Source organism: Beta vulgaris, chromosome 4 (assembly GCF_026745355.1).
Source record: "Beta vulgaris subsp. vulgaris cultivar EL10 chromosome 4, EL10.2, whole genome shotgun sequence".
In the NCBI taxonomy this organism is placed as follows: Eukaryota; Viridiplantae; Streptophyta; class Magnoliopsida; order Caryophyllales; family Amaranthaceae; genus Beta; species Beta vulgaris.
In genome coordinates, this window is record NC_079205.1 from 672,791 (window position 1) to 692,424 (window position 19,634).

General features: G+C 40.8%; 1 protein-coding gene across 2 annotated transcripts; it reads left to right on the top strand.

Annotated features, from left to right (window-relative positions):
- The first annotated feature begins 1,101 nt into the window (after positions 1-1,101).
- Positions 1,102-18,306, top strand: LOC104891879 (E3 ubiquitin-protein ligase UPL1). Of its 2 annotated transcripts, none has more exons than XM_010677663.3 (16): positions 1,102-1,567; positions 4,038-4,133; positions 4,217-4,423; positions 4,533-12,443; positions 12,527-12,844; positions 13,104-13,305; positions 13,376-13,662; positions 13,757-14,043; positions 14,285-15,413; positions 15,568-15,714; positions 15,819-15,899; positions 16,080-16,305; positions 16,595-16,734; positions 17,101-17,207; positions 17,288-17,454; positions 17,876-18,306. In XM_010677663.3, exons 1-15 carry the CDS (start codon positions 1,535-1,537, stop codon positions 17,388-17,390), a joined length of 11,274 nt encoding a protein of 3,757 aa, XP_010675965.2. In that variant the 5' UTR covers positions 1,102-1,534; the 3' UTR covers positions 17,391-17,454; positions 17,876-18,306. The 2 variants fall into 2 exon arrangements, with proteins under 2 accessions (XP_010675965.2, XP_010675966.2); XM_010677664.3 differs by having other exon boundaries at positions 4,536-12,443.
- The last annotated feature ends 1,328 nt before the right edge of the window (positions 18,307-19,634 follow it).

Here is a 19,634-nt window from a genome sequence, read left to right on the forward strand (position 1 = left end):
TTTTGGCTGACGGTATTAGACTTCCGTCAGTCATTAGGCCCTATCCTCCCCTAATCCTAATTCACTAACATAAATCAAACCCTAATCATAATCTAATACACTAAATTGGATCCTAACTCTAACCACCCCCCTTACTCCACACTGCCCCCATCACCCCCTCACCACCACCACCTTCTCACCACCATCCCCTCACCACCACCAGCCTCCCCTCCCTCTGCTGACCCCCTCCTTTTACCCTGTTGTCGGCCTGTTGTGAACCCCATCTCCTCCCCAACTGTTGTCGGCCTGTCGCGACAGTTGCGAGGGAAGAGGAGGGGGGCTATGCGACTGCAGGGGAGAGGGGCGGCGCGGCTGGCGGGGAAGGGGATGAGAGGGGGCAACGTTGGAGGGGGGGATGGGTGGTGGAATAGTGGGTGGCTAGGGGTAAGGGGTGGGGGAGGGATGGTGGTTAAGGTTAGGGTTAGGGCGGGTTAGGGTATTAGATTAGGGAGTTAGTGTTAGGGTTTGGCTTAGGTTTAGGTTAGTTAAATAGGATTAGGGAGGGGTTAAGGCATGATGACTAACGAAAGTCTAACACCGTTAGTCATAAGGGCAAGGTGATGTATTTATGGAAAAATGGAGGGTATATGGTGAATTTGAAAACTTGCGGGGGTATACGGTGCAAAAAAAAATTGCAAGGGTATATGGTGAAAAAGCTGTATAATTAATAATATCACATGCCAATATTGTAGGTATATCGGTTACTGTCATTTTCACCTTGTCAATATTCTACGCTTGAGCCACCAGTATTGAGCTTAGGTCTAGTCCATTTTTATCCTATAAGGCTTGTGGGCTTACAGATAAGTATAACGAAAGGATAATTTTTTATCTAGTTAATATGAAAAAGTAGATGATACTCCATATTACCGATAACAGAAGAAACAACGTAGATTGCAAAGAAACAACGTAACAAACGAAAGAGTAAAAACGTGCGTAGATTAAAAAGAAACGAGGGGAGTAGTGAGTAGTGTACTTCTAATCTAATCTCCTCGACTCCTATCTTTCTACTTCCTATGCAGAGAAGTTTATCTCAATTCTCACACGTATATATACACACACCACCTTAACTCCCTCACTAAGGAATCCTCTATTTTTCTCTCTCCTCTTTCTCTTCATCCTAATTTCTACGATCTCATCTTTTTCCCCAAAAACCTCACTCGAAAACCCTAATTCTTTTGATCGCGATATTAATCAATTCCAATTACTTGATTAATCTTTGCTTCAATCTCTCTTTCTTTTTTTTCACTTTTAAACATTCATAATTTTTAACCTTTCTTATGATCTAAAATCTAAATCTTTCTGTGTGATATACACTCACCACAAAACATCACTAAGATAATTCAATTTCAAATTTGAAGAATTTTCAATTTGATTTTCGTCAAGAAGTTTTACAGTTTCTTGAAAAATTAAGTTGATCGATTCTCAGTGGTTTTTGAGAATCGATCATTTTTTGTTGTGTGGTTTATTAGATGGTTAGGATAAAGTTCAATTCAATATGAAGCTCAAGAGAAGGAGGGCATATGAAGTGGTTAGTTTTTTTTTTTTTAATTTTTTGATTGAATATTTGGTTTTTTTACTGTTATCTTTTTTAGTATTGCATTTAGTTCAAGTGTTATTTCTTTAGGGTTTTTGTTTTCTTTAATTATAATAGCAAAATATAATGTTGTTTACTTTGTAATTGCAATGTTGGTATCTCAAAACTATGGTGATATTGTTGATTTTTTTTTCTTTGAGTTTCTTTGAGTTTCTTTGTTGTTTTGTTTAATGGGAAAAGGAGATGTTTGGAGAAGCTATTTAAAAATGTATGGGTTGCTTGTTTAAGGGATGCAACTGATATCTTGAGCCGCGTTGGTTTTGGCCTTTGGGTGATTTAGTGGGATTTATCTATGTTCTAGTACTATGTAGTAACCATTGTTTTTGTAATTGTTGTCATTGTTATTTCTGAATTTGATGATTTAGTATGTAATTGTTGGTAAGAGGGATGTGAAGTATGGAATATAGTCTGAGCTCCTAGGGTTCCCTTTGGTCCTTCATACTAACCAATTTTGGGTGGCACGGGCGGTATTTCTTTTTTTTTTTTGTAATTCAAGGATGGGGTAGGCCATAGCGAGTCGTTGATGAAAGGCTAGGTTATAAATTTTTGTATTGAGCTAAGAGTATCTATTGATGATAGTGGTGGTCTTCTTTATTCCTCATTATCATGAATTCATGATTATCTGTTGCCTTTTTAGTTAGGTTTGGCCATTGGATGGGCACATAAAAGAGGTACATTTCTTGCATGTTCTCTACCATGTTGCATTTAGTTATGGAGTTCAGCGAATCATGGATGTAGGAATTGTGAAATTTCGTAAGTTAAAAGCGTGATGTGTTGTTGATAATCATTGATCATCAAAGGGAAGGTTTTTGGGGTGTGGGGTGTGGCTTACGCGGAGAATATGGTCCCTCTTGGGGATGCTTAGGCTGTTTCCCTTGCATGGACTGAAGACCTTAAGAGGTGAAATATCAAAGATAAGTTGTCGGAGATTGCTTTATGTATGTGCTTTCGGGATTCAAAGTTTTATTTATGTTTTCTTATGTGAGGCTTGACACTATAGCAAAGTCTGAGGCAGCATGTTGTATTGTAGTTAGAGTGTTCTGGACACTCCATGTAGTGAAGAATTGACCCCATATTTATCATATTGGGTCACAAGGTTGATGACTCTAAGATGAGATGTCCAATATCCATATTCCCCTGCTCTGAAACTAGTGATTTGACAAGTGAATATGGATTAATAATAGTGTAATTTGAAACAGTAATTTGACAAGCAATAAGATACTATTAACTCACGTCTTTGTTTCTATTTGGTTCATCTATTTCACTAAAACTGTAGCAATTTGAGTTTTACATTCTGTATATGTGCAACATTGACCATATTTTTGTTACTAATAAATACTTCTTCCACTCCAAAAAGAATGCAACACTTGCATTTATAGAATCAAACTATATAAATTTTGACCACGAATTCCCACCATTATATAAATAATAACATAGTCATGTGAGATCTTGTTAAATTTATGTTAATGAGTAGTTTCAAAATATAATTTTTTGATAGTTTCGAGTAATATATAATTAAAGATATCTATAGTCAAAGTAGAGCATTGGAGACTATGAAAACTCAAGTGTTGCATTCTTTTTGGAGCGGAGGAAGTATATACTAATAAATTATACAAATATATTAAAATTTAAAGTTATGCATCAAGAAACATGTAAGGCAAACTGTACTAGTTTTCTAAAACAGAGGAGATATATATGTTCAAAATACTTTAACAAGAGATATAATGAAATTAAAGATGCATAATCTGCTGAAAAACAGAAATAGAAGATGACTATTGCAAAAGCTCATAGATTGAAAAACTTCATACGGAAGGCTGGAAGCTATGTGATAAATTCTACAGAAAAAAAATTGAATAAAGTTGCTACAAAGTGTCAGATAGGGAAAAAAACTATTGACACAGGGTTCGAACTCCCGAATGAACAAGCATTATAAACAAGGACCAAAACAACTGAACTACTGAGTGTCGCTTGCAAATATGACTGTCTACAATTAGTAGTAGTAGTTATTAAGATACGAAGATCATGGGGAGGGCCATGGCCAGATAGATCCTCCTTGAATCCGCCACTGGTCTCATCTCATTGTTTTTGATATCGCATATTTATTATATGTAGTTGAATTTTGGTGAAAGAAAACACACCTTTTGTATACAGTCTTTTCTGAGTACCTACTAGACTAAACTTAGATGGATTGACCTCCAGTGTATCATATGTTTTGTCGAACACGAAATGGATGGTGATGCATGTGTCAATTAGTAGTAGTAGTTATTAACCCCCCCGGGTTGAGGAAGAAAGAATTTTTCCCCGTAGGCCATACCAATTGAAGTGATTCACTCTTTTAGATTCTGAATAATTTAATATATTGGAGATATTGACTCTTGCTTTCTGTGCATTGCATGTTATGCAGCCTCCGAAGATAAGGTCCTTCATTAATAATGTTACATCTACTCCCCTTGAAAATATACAGGAGCCGCTAAAAAGTTTTCTTTGGGACTTCGATAAGGTTTGTTTTCTAAGTCTTTACCCAATGCTTTACCATGCTGTTTTCTCTGTCTTCTGCTGAAGTCTGCTGGTATCTTGCTTCAGGGGGATTTCCACCATTGGGTGGATCTTTTTAATCATTTCGACTCATATTTTGAGAAGCACATAAAACCTAGGAAAGATTTACGTCTTGAGGATGATTTTTTGGATTGTGATCCTCCATTCCCAAGGGAAGCTGTTCTCCAGATACTCCGTGTTATGAGGATTATTTTGGAGAATTGCACAAATAAACATTTTCTTAGCTGTTATGAGGTAATTATTACTTATTGAGGTCTATACTTGTGTCTATTATTCTGTCAATTAACCAACCTGTCCTAACTGCAATGTATTAATTGTATTTCTTGCTTCCCCATCAACGTAGCAGCATCTTTCATCCTTGCTGGCTTCTGCTGACCCTGATGTCATTGAAGCTAGTCTGCAGACGCTGGCAACTTTTTTGAAAAAGACAGTAGGAAAGTATTCCATTAGAGATGCTTCTCTGAGTTCTAGATTGCTTGCTTTTGCACAAGGCTGGGGTTGCAAGGAAGAGGGACTTGGGCTAACTGCATGTGCATTGGAAAAAGAATGTGATACTGTTGCATCTGAGTTAGGGTCTACCCTTCATTTTGAATTCTATAGAGTGGGAGAATCATCTACAGAGAATGAAGCTACAAGAGGGCTTCAGATTATTCATTTGCCTGATGTGAACAGCCGCAAAGAAAGTGATCTTGAGCTTTTGTCTATGTTAGTTAAAGAATACGGAGTTCCTCATAACTTGAGATTTTCTTTGTTCACTAGACTGCGGTTTGCTAGGGCTTTTGGCTCTTTAGCTTCCCGGCAGCAATATACATGTGTTCGGTTGTATGCTTTTGTGGTTGTCGTTCAAGCAAGCAGTGATGCTGATGATCTGGTTTCCTTTTTTAACACTGAACCTGAATTTACCAACGAGTTGGTCTCACTATTAAGTTTCGAGGATTTGGCCCCGGAGAAGATCCGAATTTTGAGTCTGCGTTCTTTAGTTGCTCTTTCTCAAGATAGGTCTCGCCAGTCTAGTGTTCTCGCTGCTGTGACCTCTGGTGGGCAGCGTGGAATCCTTTCCAGCCTCATGCAGAAGGCTATCGACTCGGTGTCCAATGGTTCTTCAAAGTGGTCTGTTGTTTTTGCCGAGGCTCTCCTGTCACTTGTCACTGTTTTAGTCTCCTCATCATCTGGTTGTTCTGCAATGCGTGAAGCTGGGTTTATACCCACTCTTCTACCCCTTCTTAAGGATACAGATCCCCAACACCTGCATTTGGTTGGTACTGCTGTGCATGTTCTAGAAGCTTTCATGGATTATAGTAATCCAGCTGCAGCTTTGTTTAGAGATTTGGGGGGCTTAGATGATACTATAAATCGCCTCAAGGTAGAGGTATCTAACGTGGAGAGTGGTTTGCAGCAACCTTGTGGAGACTCCGATGGTAATAAGATGAGTTCTGGTGTAACAGTTAGTACATCATCTGTTCTAGATGACATTCAACCCCTTTACTCAGAGTCCTTGCTTGCTTATCATAGACGTCTATTGATGAAAGCTCTGCTCCGTGCTATCTCTCTCGGGACTTATGCTCCTGGGAGTACTGATCGTATCTATGGTTCTGAGGAGAGTCTGTTACCCCATTGCTTATGCATCATATTCCGTAGAGCAAAAGATTTTGGTGGTGGGGTGTTCTCGCTTGCTGCCACTGTTATGAGTGATCTGATTCATAAGGATCCTACTTGTTTTTCTGTTTTAGATGCTGCTGGCCTGCCTTCTGCTTTCATGGATGCCATAATGGATGGTGTACTTTGTTCTGCAGATGCAATAACATGTATACCTCAGTGCCTTGATGCCTTGTGCCTAAACAACAATGGTCTTCAGGCAGTGAAAGATCGCAATGCTTTGAGCTGTTTTGTCAAAATATTTACTTCGAGAGCATATTTGCGCGCCCTGGCTGGGGATGCTCCAGGGTCCTTGTCTAGTGGACTAGATGAACTCATGCGCCATGCCGCCACATTGCGTGGGCCTGGGGTTGATATGCTGATTGAGATATTGAATACAATTATAAAGCTTGGGTCTAGTGATGAAGCTTCGTCGTCATCAGTTGATTCTTTACCCTGTCCAGCGCCTGTTCCAATGGAGACTGATAGAGATACTCCAAGCTCCTCACTTGAGGAAAGAGAATTACCAAAGACCGAAAGTACTGATCAAATTAATCTGACACCTGATACTACCTTAGTAAATTTGGAGTCTTATCTTCCAGACTGTGTTAGCAATGCTTGTCGTCTGCTTGAGACTATTCTTCAGAATTCTGATGCATGCCGCCTTTTTATTGAGAAGAGAGGAATTGAATCTGTGCTACAGATGTTTACATTGGCTGCATTGCCTGTTTCAGTTTCAGTTGGTCAGAGTGTTTCCGTTGCTTTTAAGAACTTTTCAGCACAGCATTCTGCTTCTCTGGCAAGGGCTGTCTGCTCATTTTTGAGGGAGCATTTGAATACAACAATTGAAGTGTTGGACTCGATTGCAGGAACTCCTTTGGCTAATCTGGAATCGGCAAAACAGACTAAAGTCATGAGATGTCTTTCGAGTTTGGAAGGGATTCTATCCCTTTCAAATTCCTTGTTAAAAGGAACTACCACTGTTGTTACAGAGCTGGGAGCTGGAGATGCTGACGTGTTGAAAGATGTTGGTAGGGTGTACAGGGAAGTACTCTGGCAGATTTCTCTGTCATGTGATTCTAAGGTAGAGCAGAAACAAAATGTTGAAGCAGAAACCGAAAATGCTGATGCAACTTCGTCCACTGCAACTGGGAGAGAAAGTGATGATGACACAGGCATTCCAGTTGTCAGATATATGAATCCTGTTAGTATCAGGAGTGGCTCTCAATCTCAGTGGGCTGGAGAGCGTGATTTTCTATCAGTTATCCGCTCTGGTGAGGGATTAAGTCGTCGTAGTCGACATGGATTGACTCGTATAAGAGGTGGGAGAACTGGTCGCCATCTAGATTCTTTTAATATGGATTCAGAAGTTTCAGCGAGTGTTCATGAGCCTTCCTCCTCACTAGAACACAAAAAGAAAAGCCCAGATATTCTTGCATCTGATATCCTCTCTAAGCTTTCTGTTACAATGCGCTCATTCTACACTGCACTCATAAAGGGCTTCAGTTCGCCAAACCGTCGTAGAGCTGACTCAGGGTCGATAAGTTCTGTTGCAAAGAACATTGGAACCGTACTTGCAAAAATTTTTCTTGAGGCCCTTAATTTCTCCGGGTATTCTACTCCAGCAGGGCCTGATATGTCATTATCAGTGAAGTGTCGTTATTTTGGGAAAGTAGTGCATGATATGACAGCTCTCACTTTTGATAGCAGGCGTCGTATATGCTACACAGCAATGGTGAATAACTTTTATGTCGGAGGTGCTTTTAAGGAACTCTTGACGACTTTTGAAGCCACCAGTCAATTACTATGGTCACTACCTCATTCGATTCCAATTTCTGGTGTTGACCCAGGCAAGGGAGGTGAAGGAAGCAAATTGGAGCACAGCTCTTGGTTGCTTGATACATTACAGTGCTATTGTCGTCTGCTAGAGTACTTTGTGAATTCTTCTCTACTTCTCTCTCCAACTTCTCCATCCCAGGCTCAGCTGCTCGTTCAGCCAGTTGCTGTAGGCCTGTCAATTGGGTTGTTTCCTGTTCCAAGAGATCCAGAAGTCTTTATACGCATGCTCCAGTCTCAGGTTCTTGATGTGATACTTCCTGTGTGGAACCACCCCATGTTTCCTCACTGTAGTGCTGCTTTTATTACATCTGTTCTTTCACTTGTTACACACATATATTCTGGAGTTGGGGACATGAAGCGTAACCGCAGTGGTGTGACAGGTAGCTCAAACCAGCGTGTCGCTCCACCACCTGATGAAGCCACTATCACAACCATTGTTGAGATGGGATTTTCGAGGGCAAGAGCAGAGGAGGCTCTGAGACGTGTGGAGAGTAATAGTGTGGAGATGGCCATGGATTGGTTATGCACCCACGCTGAAGATCCTGTACATGATGATGATGAATTGGCACAGGCTCTTGCATTGTCATTAGGGAGTTCAACAGAGACATCCAAGGCTGATAACACTGATAAGTCATTTGACGTACTAGGTGAAGAGGGACAAATTAAGGCTCCTCCTGTTGATGATATTCTTGGAGCATCTATGAAGTTGTTTCAGAGTGGAGATTCTTTAGCATTTCCCTTGACCGACTTGCTTGCAACACTTTGCAATCGAAACAAGGGTGAAGATCGTCTTAAAGTGGCATCATATCTTATCCAGCGGCTGAAGCTTTGCTCTTCTGATTTGTCAAAGGATGCTAGTGCTGTCTCGTCTATATCACATATTTTGGCATTGCTTCTTTCAGAAGATACTGATGCTCGAGAAATTGCAACCCAGAATGGTATTGTCTCAGTTGCTATTGATATTTTGAAGAATTTAAGAGGCAATCAGCTTGGGAAGGATGTTCTAACCACAAAAAGCACTAGTGCGTTGCTTCTCATACTGGATAACTTGTTGCAATCACGACCCAAAATTTCCCCTGAAAATGCAGGGGCGGCTTCAACTGATCCTCTACCTGATTTATCTGGAGAGCGTGCTGCTGTAGAAGCTTCAGGTCCTGACATTGGAAAAAAGCTAACATCAAATGCTTGTGAGGAGGAGTCGCTCTTTGCTTTTCAGAAAATATTTGGAAAATCAACTGGTTATCTTTCTTTGGATGAGTGTCATGCTGTACTTGAACTCGCTTGTGATATGCTAAAACAGCAGGTTCCAGCGGTAATTATGCAGGCGGTGTTGCAGTTGTGTGCTCGCTTGACCAAAACACATGCTTTGGCCTTGCAATTTCTTGAAAGTGGAGGCATGGCTGCTTTGTTCGATCTTCCAAGAAGTTGCTTCTTTGCTGGTTATGACACTCTGGCATCTGCAATTATCAGGCATTTGCTTGAAGATCCCCAAACTTTGCAAACTGCCATGGAACTTGAGATTCGGCAAACATTGAGTGGAGGTCGTCATGCTGGTCGCATACCTACTCGTATATTCTTGACATCAATGGCACCTGTGATCTCAAGAGATCCTTTTATATTTACAAAGGCTGCTTCAGCAGTTTGTCAGTTAGAGTCATCTGCTGGGAGGACTGTTGTAGTTTTGTCCAAGGAAAAAGACAAGGAAAAGGATAGATCTAAAATAACTGGTGCTGAGGTCGGATTATCTTCCAATGAGCCTATTCGGATGCCTGATTTGAAGGTCCAGGATGGGGCAGGAAAAGGCTCGAAAGGTCACAAAAAGATCCCTGCTAATCTTGCACAAGTAATTGATCAGCTTGTTGAAATAATCTTGCAATTCCCTTGTCCAAACAGCCAGGAAGATTGTTCGAGCGATCCAGCAGCGATGGATGTAGATGAACCTACTACAAATGTGAAAGGTAAATCAAAGATTGATGAGGCGACCAAGGGGGATTCAGATGTCCTACCTGAACGATCAGCAGCTCTTGCTAAGGTCATTTTTGTCCTGAAGTTGTTGAGTGATATTCTCTTGATGTATGTTCATGCCATTGGGGTTGTGTTAAGGAGGGATTCAGAAATTTGTCAGCTGCGGGTTGCTTCTCAGCTTGATTCTCCTGGGCACGGCGGTGTTGTACATCATGTATTACATAAGCTTCTTCCTCTGTCTTCTGATAAATCTAGTGGGCCTGGTGATCTGAGGGGCAAATTATCTGAAAAGGCTTCATGGTTCCTGGTAGTCTTGTGTGGACGTTCAAGTGAAGGGCGCAAACGAGTTATTAGTGAGCTTGTGAAGGCCTTATCAATGTACTCTAACTTAGGGGGTAGTTCTCTTCAGAGCAGTTTGCTTCCCGATAAAAAGGTACTAGCATTTGTGGAATTGGTCTATTCTGTCTTGTCGAAAAATACTTCCTCAAGTAGCTTATCTGTCTCTGGATATTCGCCTGACATTGCACGAAGCATGATAGATGGGGGCATTGTGCCATGTTTGTCCAGTATTCTTCAGGCAATTGATTTGGATCATCCAGATGCTCCCAAAATCGCAAATCTCATTCTGAAGGCTTTAGAAAGCTTAACCCGGGCTGCTAATGCAAGTGAACAATCATATAAATCTGATGTCCAGAACAAGAAGAAGTCAAATGGTTTACAAGGGAGGTCCAATGACCAGGCAACCAATGCATCAGCCAACGATACCACACTACAAAATGAAAGTCAAATCAGTGAACAGGAAGCCATGGATGCAGGGGCTGATGAAGCCACCCCCTGTGAAGGAGCTGGGTGCACAGAAAGTACTCATGGTACGGATGTGGCTAGGTCAGCTGATCAAGATGTGAGGGCTGACAGAGAAGGGACACAAGTTACAAACCCAACGATGGAACTTGCTATGGAGTTTACAGGTGATGAGATGGAAGAAGGTGATCTAATGCATGATAGTAATCATATCGGCATGGAATTCCATGTTGAAAATCGAGTTGATGAGGATATTGGTGATGAAGATGATGACATGGGGGGTGAAGGTGAAGAGGAAGATGATGAAGAGGATGATGGTGAGGACGAAGATGAGGATATTGCTGAAGATGGAACTGCTTTGATGTCCCTTGCAGACACTGATGTGGACGATCATGAAGATGCAGGATTTGGAGATGAATACAATGATGAGATGATCGATGATGAGGAGGATGATTATCATGAGAATCGAGTCATAGAGGTAAGATGGAGGGAGGGCTTGGATGGCTTTCATCATCTGCAGGTTGCGCAGTCCGGAAGTGGCCTCATTGATGTTCCTTCTGAACCCTTTGAGGGTGTGAATGTGGATGACCTTTTCGGTCTTAGAAGAACCTTGGGCTTTGAGAGACGTCGACAGACAAGTAGGTCGTTTGAACGAAATAATACAGATGGAGGTCTCCAGCATCCTCTGCTCTTGCGACCACCTCAATCAGGTGATCCTACGTTGTGGTCATCTGGTGGCAATGTATCAAGGGATTCAGAATCCTTGTCAGGAGCAGGCGTTGATGTATCTCATTTTTACATGTTTGATACTCCTCCTTTCCTCTATGATTTTGGACCGTCTAGTCTATTTGGCGATCGTTCAAATGGAACAGCACCTCCACCGTTGACTGATTACTCAGTTGGTATGGACTCATCGCAAGTAGGCGGGCGTAGAGGACCAGGGGATGGTCGGTGGGCTGATGATGGTCAGCCACAAGCAGGCAACCAAGCATCTGCCATTGCTCAAGCTGTGGAAGATGTTTTTGTGTCTTTTTTGCGTGGTGCTTCTACGACTGACACTACAGTTGGAAGACAGTCCCAGAATGCAAGGCAACCAGAGCAACAATTGGATGCTGGACAAAATGTTGACAGTCATTTGGAAACGGAGGGAGATCCCTCGCAAGGACAGAGTACAGAGGTACTACTAGGAAATGGTGAAACTGATCTTCAGCAAACAAATCTTCAGGATATGGTTTCTGTACAAGATGCTAATGCACAGCCTGTGACAGACGTGGCTGTAGCCCATGAAAGTGAAATCTTGTCAAGTGACCCAGCACCTTGTAGCATGCAGTCTGAGAATCACGATGATCCTTCTAGCGATTTGATGAGGACAGAACAAGACCCCTCACTATCATCTGTAGTCCCTGAAAACGATCTACTGCATGGAGGGGAATTTGGACAGCTAGATAATCTACATGATGATCATACGCAGGCTCCTCTGGCAGATATATCTTCAGGAATTGGTAGCCAGACTAATGATGATGGAAATAACCCTGAACTAGGGATGTGTTATCAAGTTGAGCATCATCCGTTGGTCTGTGCTAGCCCTGATGTTGAGATGAATGGGGCAGATGCTGAGCCAGTTCAAAGCAATGACCTCCTGCCTGCGCCTGAGAGTAATGAGCCAGTATCTGATCAGAATGTTTCAGTAAATGAAAATTCAATGGATCCTGATCATGTTGAACCCTCTGGTCCCAATGCAATTGATCCGACCTTCTTGGAGGCACTCCCGGAAGACTTACGAGCTGAAGTACTAGCTTCTCAGCAATCACAATCAGCTCAACCTCCTACATATACTCCTCCTTCAGTGGATGACATTGATCCCGAGTTTCTGGCTGCACTGCCTCCCGATATTCAAGCTGAAGTTTTGGCCCAACAACGAGTGCAGAGGCTGGCTCAGCAGAGTGAAGGACAACCAGTTGACATGGATAATGCTTCGATTATAGCCACTCTTCCAGCTGATTTACGTGAGGAGGTTTGCAACTGAACTTCCTGTAGTCTTTTCATTTGGTAATTTTTTGATTTTATTATTGTATTTACGCTTCACTTGTGATATAGGTACTCTTGACATCATCTGAAGCTGTTTTATCGGCTTTGCCTTCTCCATTACTCGCAGAAGCTCAAATGCTTAGGGATAGAGCAATGAGTCATTATCAGGCTCGCAGCCTTTTTGGAAGCAGCCACAGACTAACTCATCGCAGGAATGGTTTGGGCTTTGATCGACAGTCTGTTATGGATCGGGGTGTTGGAGTAACTATTGGACGAAGAACGGGTGCCGCCCTTTCTGATGCCCTGAAAGTGAAAGAAGTTGAAGGGGAGCCACTTCTAGATGGAAATGCGCTGAAGGCGTTGATAAGGCTCTTACGCTTGGCACAGGTGACCCGCTTGCCTCTTGGTGTACTTTTAAGTGCGTAGTGCATTGAACTGTTTAATGTAAGGTCTAGTGAATGTGCTTGAAGTTGCATGATTGATGGAGAAGATTATCTTTTCGTCTGAAGATTTCCACCGTACAAGAATTAACATTGTCTTGCTTTATTCTGTAATGCATGAAATGATGAAATTGCTACTCGTATTTAATCTGCCTGTCAATAGGATGCTTTTTTTCTTTGTTCTGATATTTTTTTCTTTGTGGTAGCCTCTCGGTAAAGGCCTGTTGCAAAGACTTTTGTTAAACCTATGTGCTCATAGTCTCACTAGAGCAACTTTAGTTCATCTTTTGCTGGAGATGATGAAGCCTGAGGCTGAAGGTATAGCTGGCAGTCTTTCAATGATCAATCCCCAGAGGCTCTATGGCTGTCCCTCAAATGTCGTCTATGGTCAGTCCCAGTTGTTAGATGGTATGCACTTTACTCAACACATGTCAGTGCTCTACATGTTTTATGGTCTTCTAACTAATCTGTTTTGCAGGTCTTCCACCCTTGGTTTTGCGTCGTGTTCTCGAGATTTTGAACTACTTGGCTACCAATCATTCTGCTGTTGCAAACATTTTGTTTTACTTTGAACCATCACTTTTACCGGAGTCCTTCCAGAAGTTCACAGAAAGCAAAAAGGGAAAGGGCAAGGAAAAAGTAGGGGAAATCGGACTTCCTCAAAACTCTCTTGGGGAATCCGAGGAAGGGAATATTCCTTTGGTTTTGTTGCTGAAGCTTTTGAATCGTCCTCTTTTCCGGCGTAGCATTGCTCATGTTGAACAGGTAGGTCTGATGATTTTGGCTATGTTTATCCTTCAAAAATTTATATAGATTGTAGAATATTATTGATAATCTTGCATGTCTGCTCTTAAATCAGGTCATGGGTTTGCTTCAAGTTGTGGTGTACACTGCAGCTTCAAGATTAGAGAGTGTCTCTCTTCCTGAGCAGGCCTTAGATGATTCTCAGAATCAGACTGGTAAAGCTTCTGATGAGGTACAAAGAGATGCTTCGTTGGTGGAAACAGAGACTAGTCAACAGAATAAAGTTGTAAACAGGGAGCCATCTATATCTGATAGAAAGCCGGGTCATAACATCTATGATGTCTTCACGCGGCTGCCAAGATCTGATTTGCGCAATCTCTCCCGTCTTCTTGGCTATGAGGGGTATATATTATGTGCTCATTTAGAATATTAATAAAAATTGATTGTGTGACTGCATGTCATTTTCTTGTTATTATGTCAACAAAGGCTGTCTTAGGTGTTTCATATCAACATGAAGCCAACTAATAGGGATTTTTTACCCCAAGCTATTGTTGTCCTCCATTATTGTCATATTGCTAGGTTATGCAAATTTTACGGGCCTTCCGTTTTGAGTGATTGATACATCTTTACATGTACATGTTAGGCTCTCGGACAAAGTGTACATGCTTGCTGGTGAGGTGCTACAGAAGCTAGCTTCAGTGACTGCCTCCCACCGTAAATTTTTCACACAAGAGCTTTCAGATCTTGCTCAAGGTTTGAGCAGTGCTGCTGTCTCTGAGCTTATCACCTTGAAGAACACACGAATGATGGGTCTCAGTGCTGGCTCTATGGCTGGTGCTGCCATGCTTCGGGTACTGCAAGCACTTAGCTCACTAGTTTCCCACAGTGTTGATGACACTAGTTGCCAGGGGAGTGATGAAGAGGAGGAGCAGGCCATTTTACTGAAGTTGAATTCTGCCCTGGAGGCGTTGTGGCAGGAACTTAGTAACTGTATTAGCACAACTGAGTCAGAGCTGGGTCAGAGCACTTTGTCACCAATCATGGATTCAGTGAGTGTTGGGGATGCTGTGACAGGATCATCTCCCTCATCCCCTCCTCTTCCTCCCGGGACACAAAGACTCTTGCCATTTATCGAGTCTTTCTTTGTTCTGTGTGAAAAGCTGCAGTCAAGCAATTCATTTGTTCAGCAGGATCAAACCAATGTAACTGCACAAGAAGTTAAGGAATCTGCTGACAGTTCTTCCTCAGCACAGGCGAAGTGTGGTGGTGATTCTCATAGAAGATTCGATAGTGCAGTCATATTTTCCAGGTTTGCTGACAAACATCGCCGTCTTTTGAACGCATTTATTAGGCAGAATCCAGGATTGCTGGAAAAGTCACTCAGTATGATGCTGAAAGCCCCTCGTCTCATTGATTTTGATAACAAGAGGGCATACTTCCGTTCTAGAATCAGGCAACAACATGAGCAACACCTTTCTGGGCCACTCAGAATAAGTGTTCGTCGGGCGTATGTTCTTGAAGACTCTTATAATCAGCTGCGAATGAGATCAAATCAGGATCTGAAGGGGCGGTTAAATGTGCAGTTTCAAGGTGAAGAGGGCATTGATGCTGGTGGTCTTACGAGAGAGTGGTACCAGTTACTGTCAAGGGTCTTATTTGATAAGGGAGCTCTACTATTCACCACAGTAGGGAACAATGCGACCTTCCAGCCTAACCCTAATTCTGTCTACCAGACTGAACATCTTTCGTACTTCAAATTTGTTGGCCGTGTGGTAATTTTAGACAAATCCCTGCATGTTCTTTTTGTTATTAAATTTGTCATTTTCCTGAACTTTTTAATAATATAAGAGTAAGAACGGCGAATTACTAATGTGCGTCAGAAGTTGGCTCCTACCTTGTTAAGTGACACCTCTTAATTCTGTATAGGTTGCGAAGGCCTTGTACGATGGGCAACTTTTGGATGTGTACTTCACTCGTTCCTTCTACAAGCATATTTTGGGGGTGAAGGTGACCTATCATGACATTGAGGCTGTTGATCCTGATTATTATAAAAACTTGAAGTGGATGCTAGAGGTTTGTGTTTTGAATTTTGTCTGCCTTGCTTTCAAGTGAACACCGTTATGATCAGTTTTGTCTTTATGTAACTTGATCTTTATCACATCATCTCTGATTTGCAGAATGACGTCAGTGATATTCCTGACCTTACTTTTAGCATGGATGCAGATGAGGAAAAACTTATCTTGTACGAAAAAACACAGGTATGGCTTAGAATCTTGAATATGTTCCAAGTAATGGACTTAGAAATTGTAGTACTTTGTCTTCTGTATCTATTTACTTTATTTCCCTTCATTTGACTGCTTTTTTTATTTTAAAATATATTTGATGTGTTAGAACTAATCTTTTTCTTTTGATCGTTGTTGTTCTGTTGTCTGGTAAAGGTCACGGATTACGAGCTTAAACCTGGAGGGAGAAATATAAGGGTTACAGAGGAAACAAAGCACGAGTATGTAGACCTTGTTGCTGACCATAATTTGACGAATGCTATCCGTCCCCAAATCAATTCGTTTCTTGAAGGTTTTACTGAGCTGGTGCCTCGGGAGCTGATTTCTATTTTCAACGACAAAGAGCTTGAACTCCTTATAAGTGGACTTCCTGAAATTGACTGTGAGTGAACTTGAGCATATATATATCCTGTCACATACATAGTTTTCCCTCCATCCGGCACTAGAGTCACTTGTACTGTTTTGTGCTGTCTGGAAAATTTTCACATTTCCTAATATGATGTATTTTACAAACCCTCCCCCAACTAAGTGAAGTAATGGAAAGAAAATGAGGAGGAGAAACATAATTAAACAGGGTATTATAGAGGATATTATAATGAAACCATGGTGAATGTATAATTAATACCCTAATGTTCCTCTCTTTGATTCTGAATTATTCATATGCTTTCCAGTGGATGATTTGAAGGCCAACACCGAGTATACTGGCTACACAGCTGCATCGAATGTCATTCAGTGGTTCTGGGAAGTCGCCTGTAGTTTCAGCAAGGAAGACATGGCGAGGTTCCTACAATTTGTGACTGGAACATCAAAGGTACAAAATTTAAATTAGCAACCATGAAAAGTGTATTTTCTTCAATTCTAGTTCCATAATGAATTAGGCAGTTCTATGCAAAATCAAGTTGTACCTCATTTGATTTATGGCAAACTGCTCATTAAGGATATTACTTATGTAATGAGTTAAGTTTGTTTGCTCTGACATCCTTTTGATTGTATAAAATATGTTTGCCTGTCTCATTACCCTAATGAGTAATTACCTTATCTTTTGGTTAGGTTTTTTTTTTATTCCTTCACCTTTTTTCTTTTCATATGAAGTTTTTTGCAATTTACAGCTCAAGTTTTTTTCAGGAAACAGGAAAAAAAACTGTTATGGTGTTGATACATATTTTTGTGGTTGTAGGTCCCATTAGAGGGTTTCAAAGCATTACAAGGTATTTCTGGTCCCCAAAGATTTCAGATTCACAAAGCATATGGAGCGCCTGAGCGCCTTCCATCTGCTCACACATGGTGAGAATTCCAGAAATTTGTGACATTAGGAAGTAGATGTGTTGTCAGCTGTCATTGACCTGTTTGTTTATGCTGTGTAGCTTCAATCAATTGGACCTTCCCGAGTATTCTACAAAGGAGCAGCTTGGAGAGCGTTTGCTTCTTGCTATTCATGAAGCTAGTGAAGGCTTTGGCTTTGGCTGATCCGATTTTTCCATATAGCCTGAAAGAGGTGCTTTCAAGTTTCCGGTGAAATAATTTTGTACATGTAAGTCCCTATAGCCTGAAAAGAGGGGCCTTCTATGAAATGTTGAATTGTTAGTTTTCCGTGCTCCTGGTTTTGTACATCACCATCACTTTGTTTGTGCTTACATTGTAGTCACTTGAGCTGCATGGAATGAACTTTTAATATAATTAAATCAGATCAGGGGAAAGTGTGGAAATGTATGTGCCATCTTAGCTTCTATTATTCCTCTAGTGCCTGAAACTTTAATGTAGATGAGAGTGAAATGCTTTATGCAAGTAATTAAATTATCAGAAATAATTTACAGTCCAGGCCTAAATTTGCCGTTTTTATTGACCAAGATAATAAGTTATTGACATCCGTGGAAACTAGGAGTTAGAATACTAGCCTTTGTAGAATAACTTATTAGCTGAAGAAAAAGCTTTTCCATATGATTTTGATGCAGATTTACCAGTCAAGTTCTTGGAACTGAAGGCTCATGGTCTGCTAGGCTGACAGTTTTCTTTTTGAGCTGATGATGGTTGGAGTTAGAAGAATCTTGTGACTGTATCAGCTTTCTCTCTGGAGTTGTATCTTCGCCGAGCTGTGGGTTGATTTTCACCTTCTCGTCCTTCCGGGGATACTTCAAGGGTACGAATGGGATACACACATGACTAGCCTTTTGATTAAATTTTTTGGGAATAGAATGTTCATATTTATCAAGGGGTTTTCATCTTTGTCTATAGTAGGCAACTAGGCAGATTTTTTTACCCCGCCGGTAATATTGTTCTCTAGAAATAGTGTATATGGCCAATTGGCTTTTGGGTTGCAAATAATTTTCTTCAGAGCTTTAGGTTGGCTCTTGAAGAATCATATAAATATATTTATCTTGCCGCAGCTTCTAATATTTATGCATGCAGTCATCATTCTTTTCACAAGGATGCGGCACTATTATGATCAAATGTTAGCTATCCTTAAAGTGCGTCTCATGGCTCACTCGAACTCGTGGCTCACAGCTTAGTTTGTTTGTTGTTCTTTACCCATTGTAAAAAAAAAAAGTGTCTAAAATTCAGTTTGGTGAATTTTTTTCTCCATGGTAATTGCTCGAACTCACAACGGCTCACTTGCTCGCACTCACGGCTTCGTTTGTTGTTCTTTACCCGTTGTAAAAAAAAAGTGCGTCTAGAGTTTAGTTTGCTGAAAAAGTTCTCCATGAACATGTGGCTAGTGAACTGTTCTTCATTCATCCTAAAATGGGGAAGGGGACCTGGGGATACTTCTGTACTCCTGGGGATGTTGATCCGAAGCTTGAGTATGTTCTGTTATACTCTTGTTGATAGGTTTAATATTCCATTAAGATTTAACTTTATGAGTGCCAATGAGAAGTTGTAAGGAAAATTTGTCCGTAACATTCTTTTTATTTATACTCACCATATTTGCCATCAAAAAATTGTCACTTACGTTGTTTGATTATTTTTTCTCGGAAAATCCGTACGTGACAGAATCACCTATTGCAAATGCTACAAGTAAATAAAAAGAGTTTCGATCTAGCAACTTTTGTATGGTAATCATCTTGCATTTCTCGGACTTTTTGTAAATGTTCCGACTCATGCTCATTAGTCTACGTTGTACTATTTGGATTCTCATATGTTATGCTCTTTGGAGTCCAATATGTCGTGAAAAGTTCAATTTCAATTTTGTGACTTCTATATACATTATTTACAGTTCGATATATAATATTTGTGACTCCAATATATTGCCCAAACTCACAATGTCTATTAATACACGCTCTTCTCTCACATTTACATAAATCATTGAACTTTATTTATTGTACAGCGCAATTAAGGGATACTTCAACATATAGAGATCGCAAGACAATAAGAGAGAAAAGAAGTGAAAAATAAGGAAAGACATCCACAAACCAAGTCTGCTGTCAAAAATCAAGTAGGAGATGTTAATGTCCAAGCTTTACACCTTCAGATCTTCCTTAGTATTTTAGCTCATTGAATCCCAGATTATAGCTGCTAAATCACCCGAAACTGTTGAATTCACTTCAAGGAAGCTAATTCACCCGAAACTATGGAACCCAGACATCCGATGGCGTCTGGAACTCGGGCTCCAGAAAAGTACGAAAACGTGTATTATAACATTCAATTTTGGTTGTTTTTGGCCATTTCAGGAATTCTCCGGCCTCGATCATATTTTTCTCCCAAAATGTTTCTAAG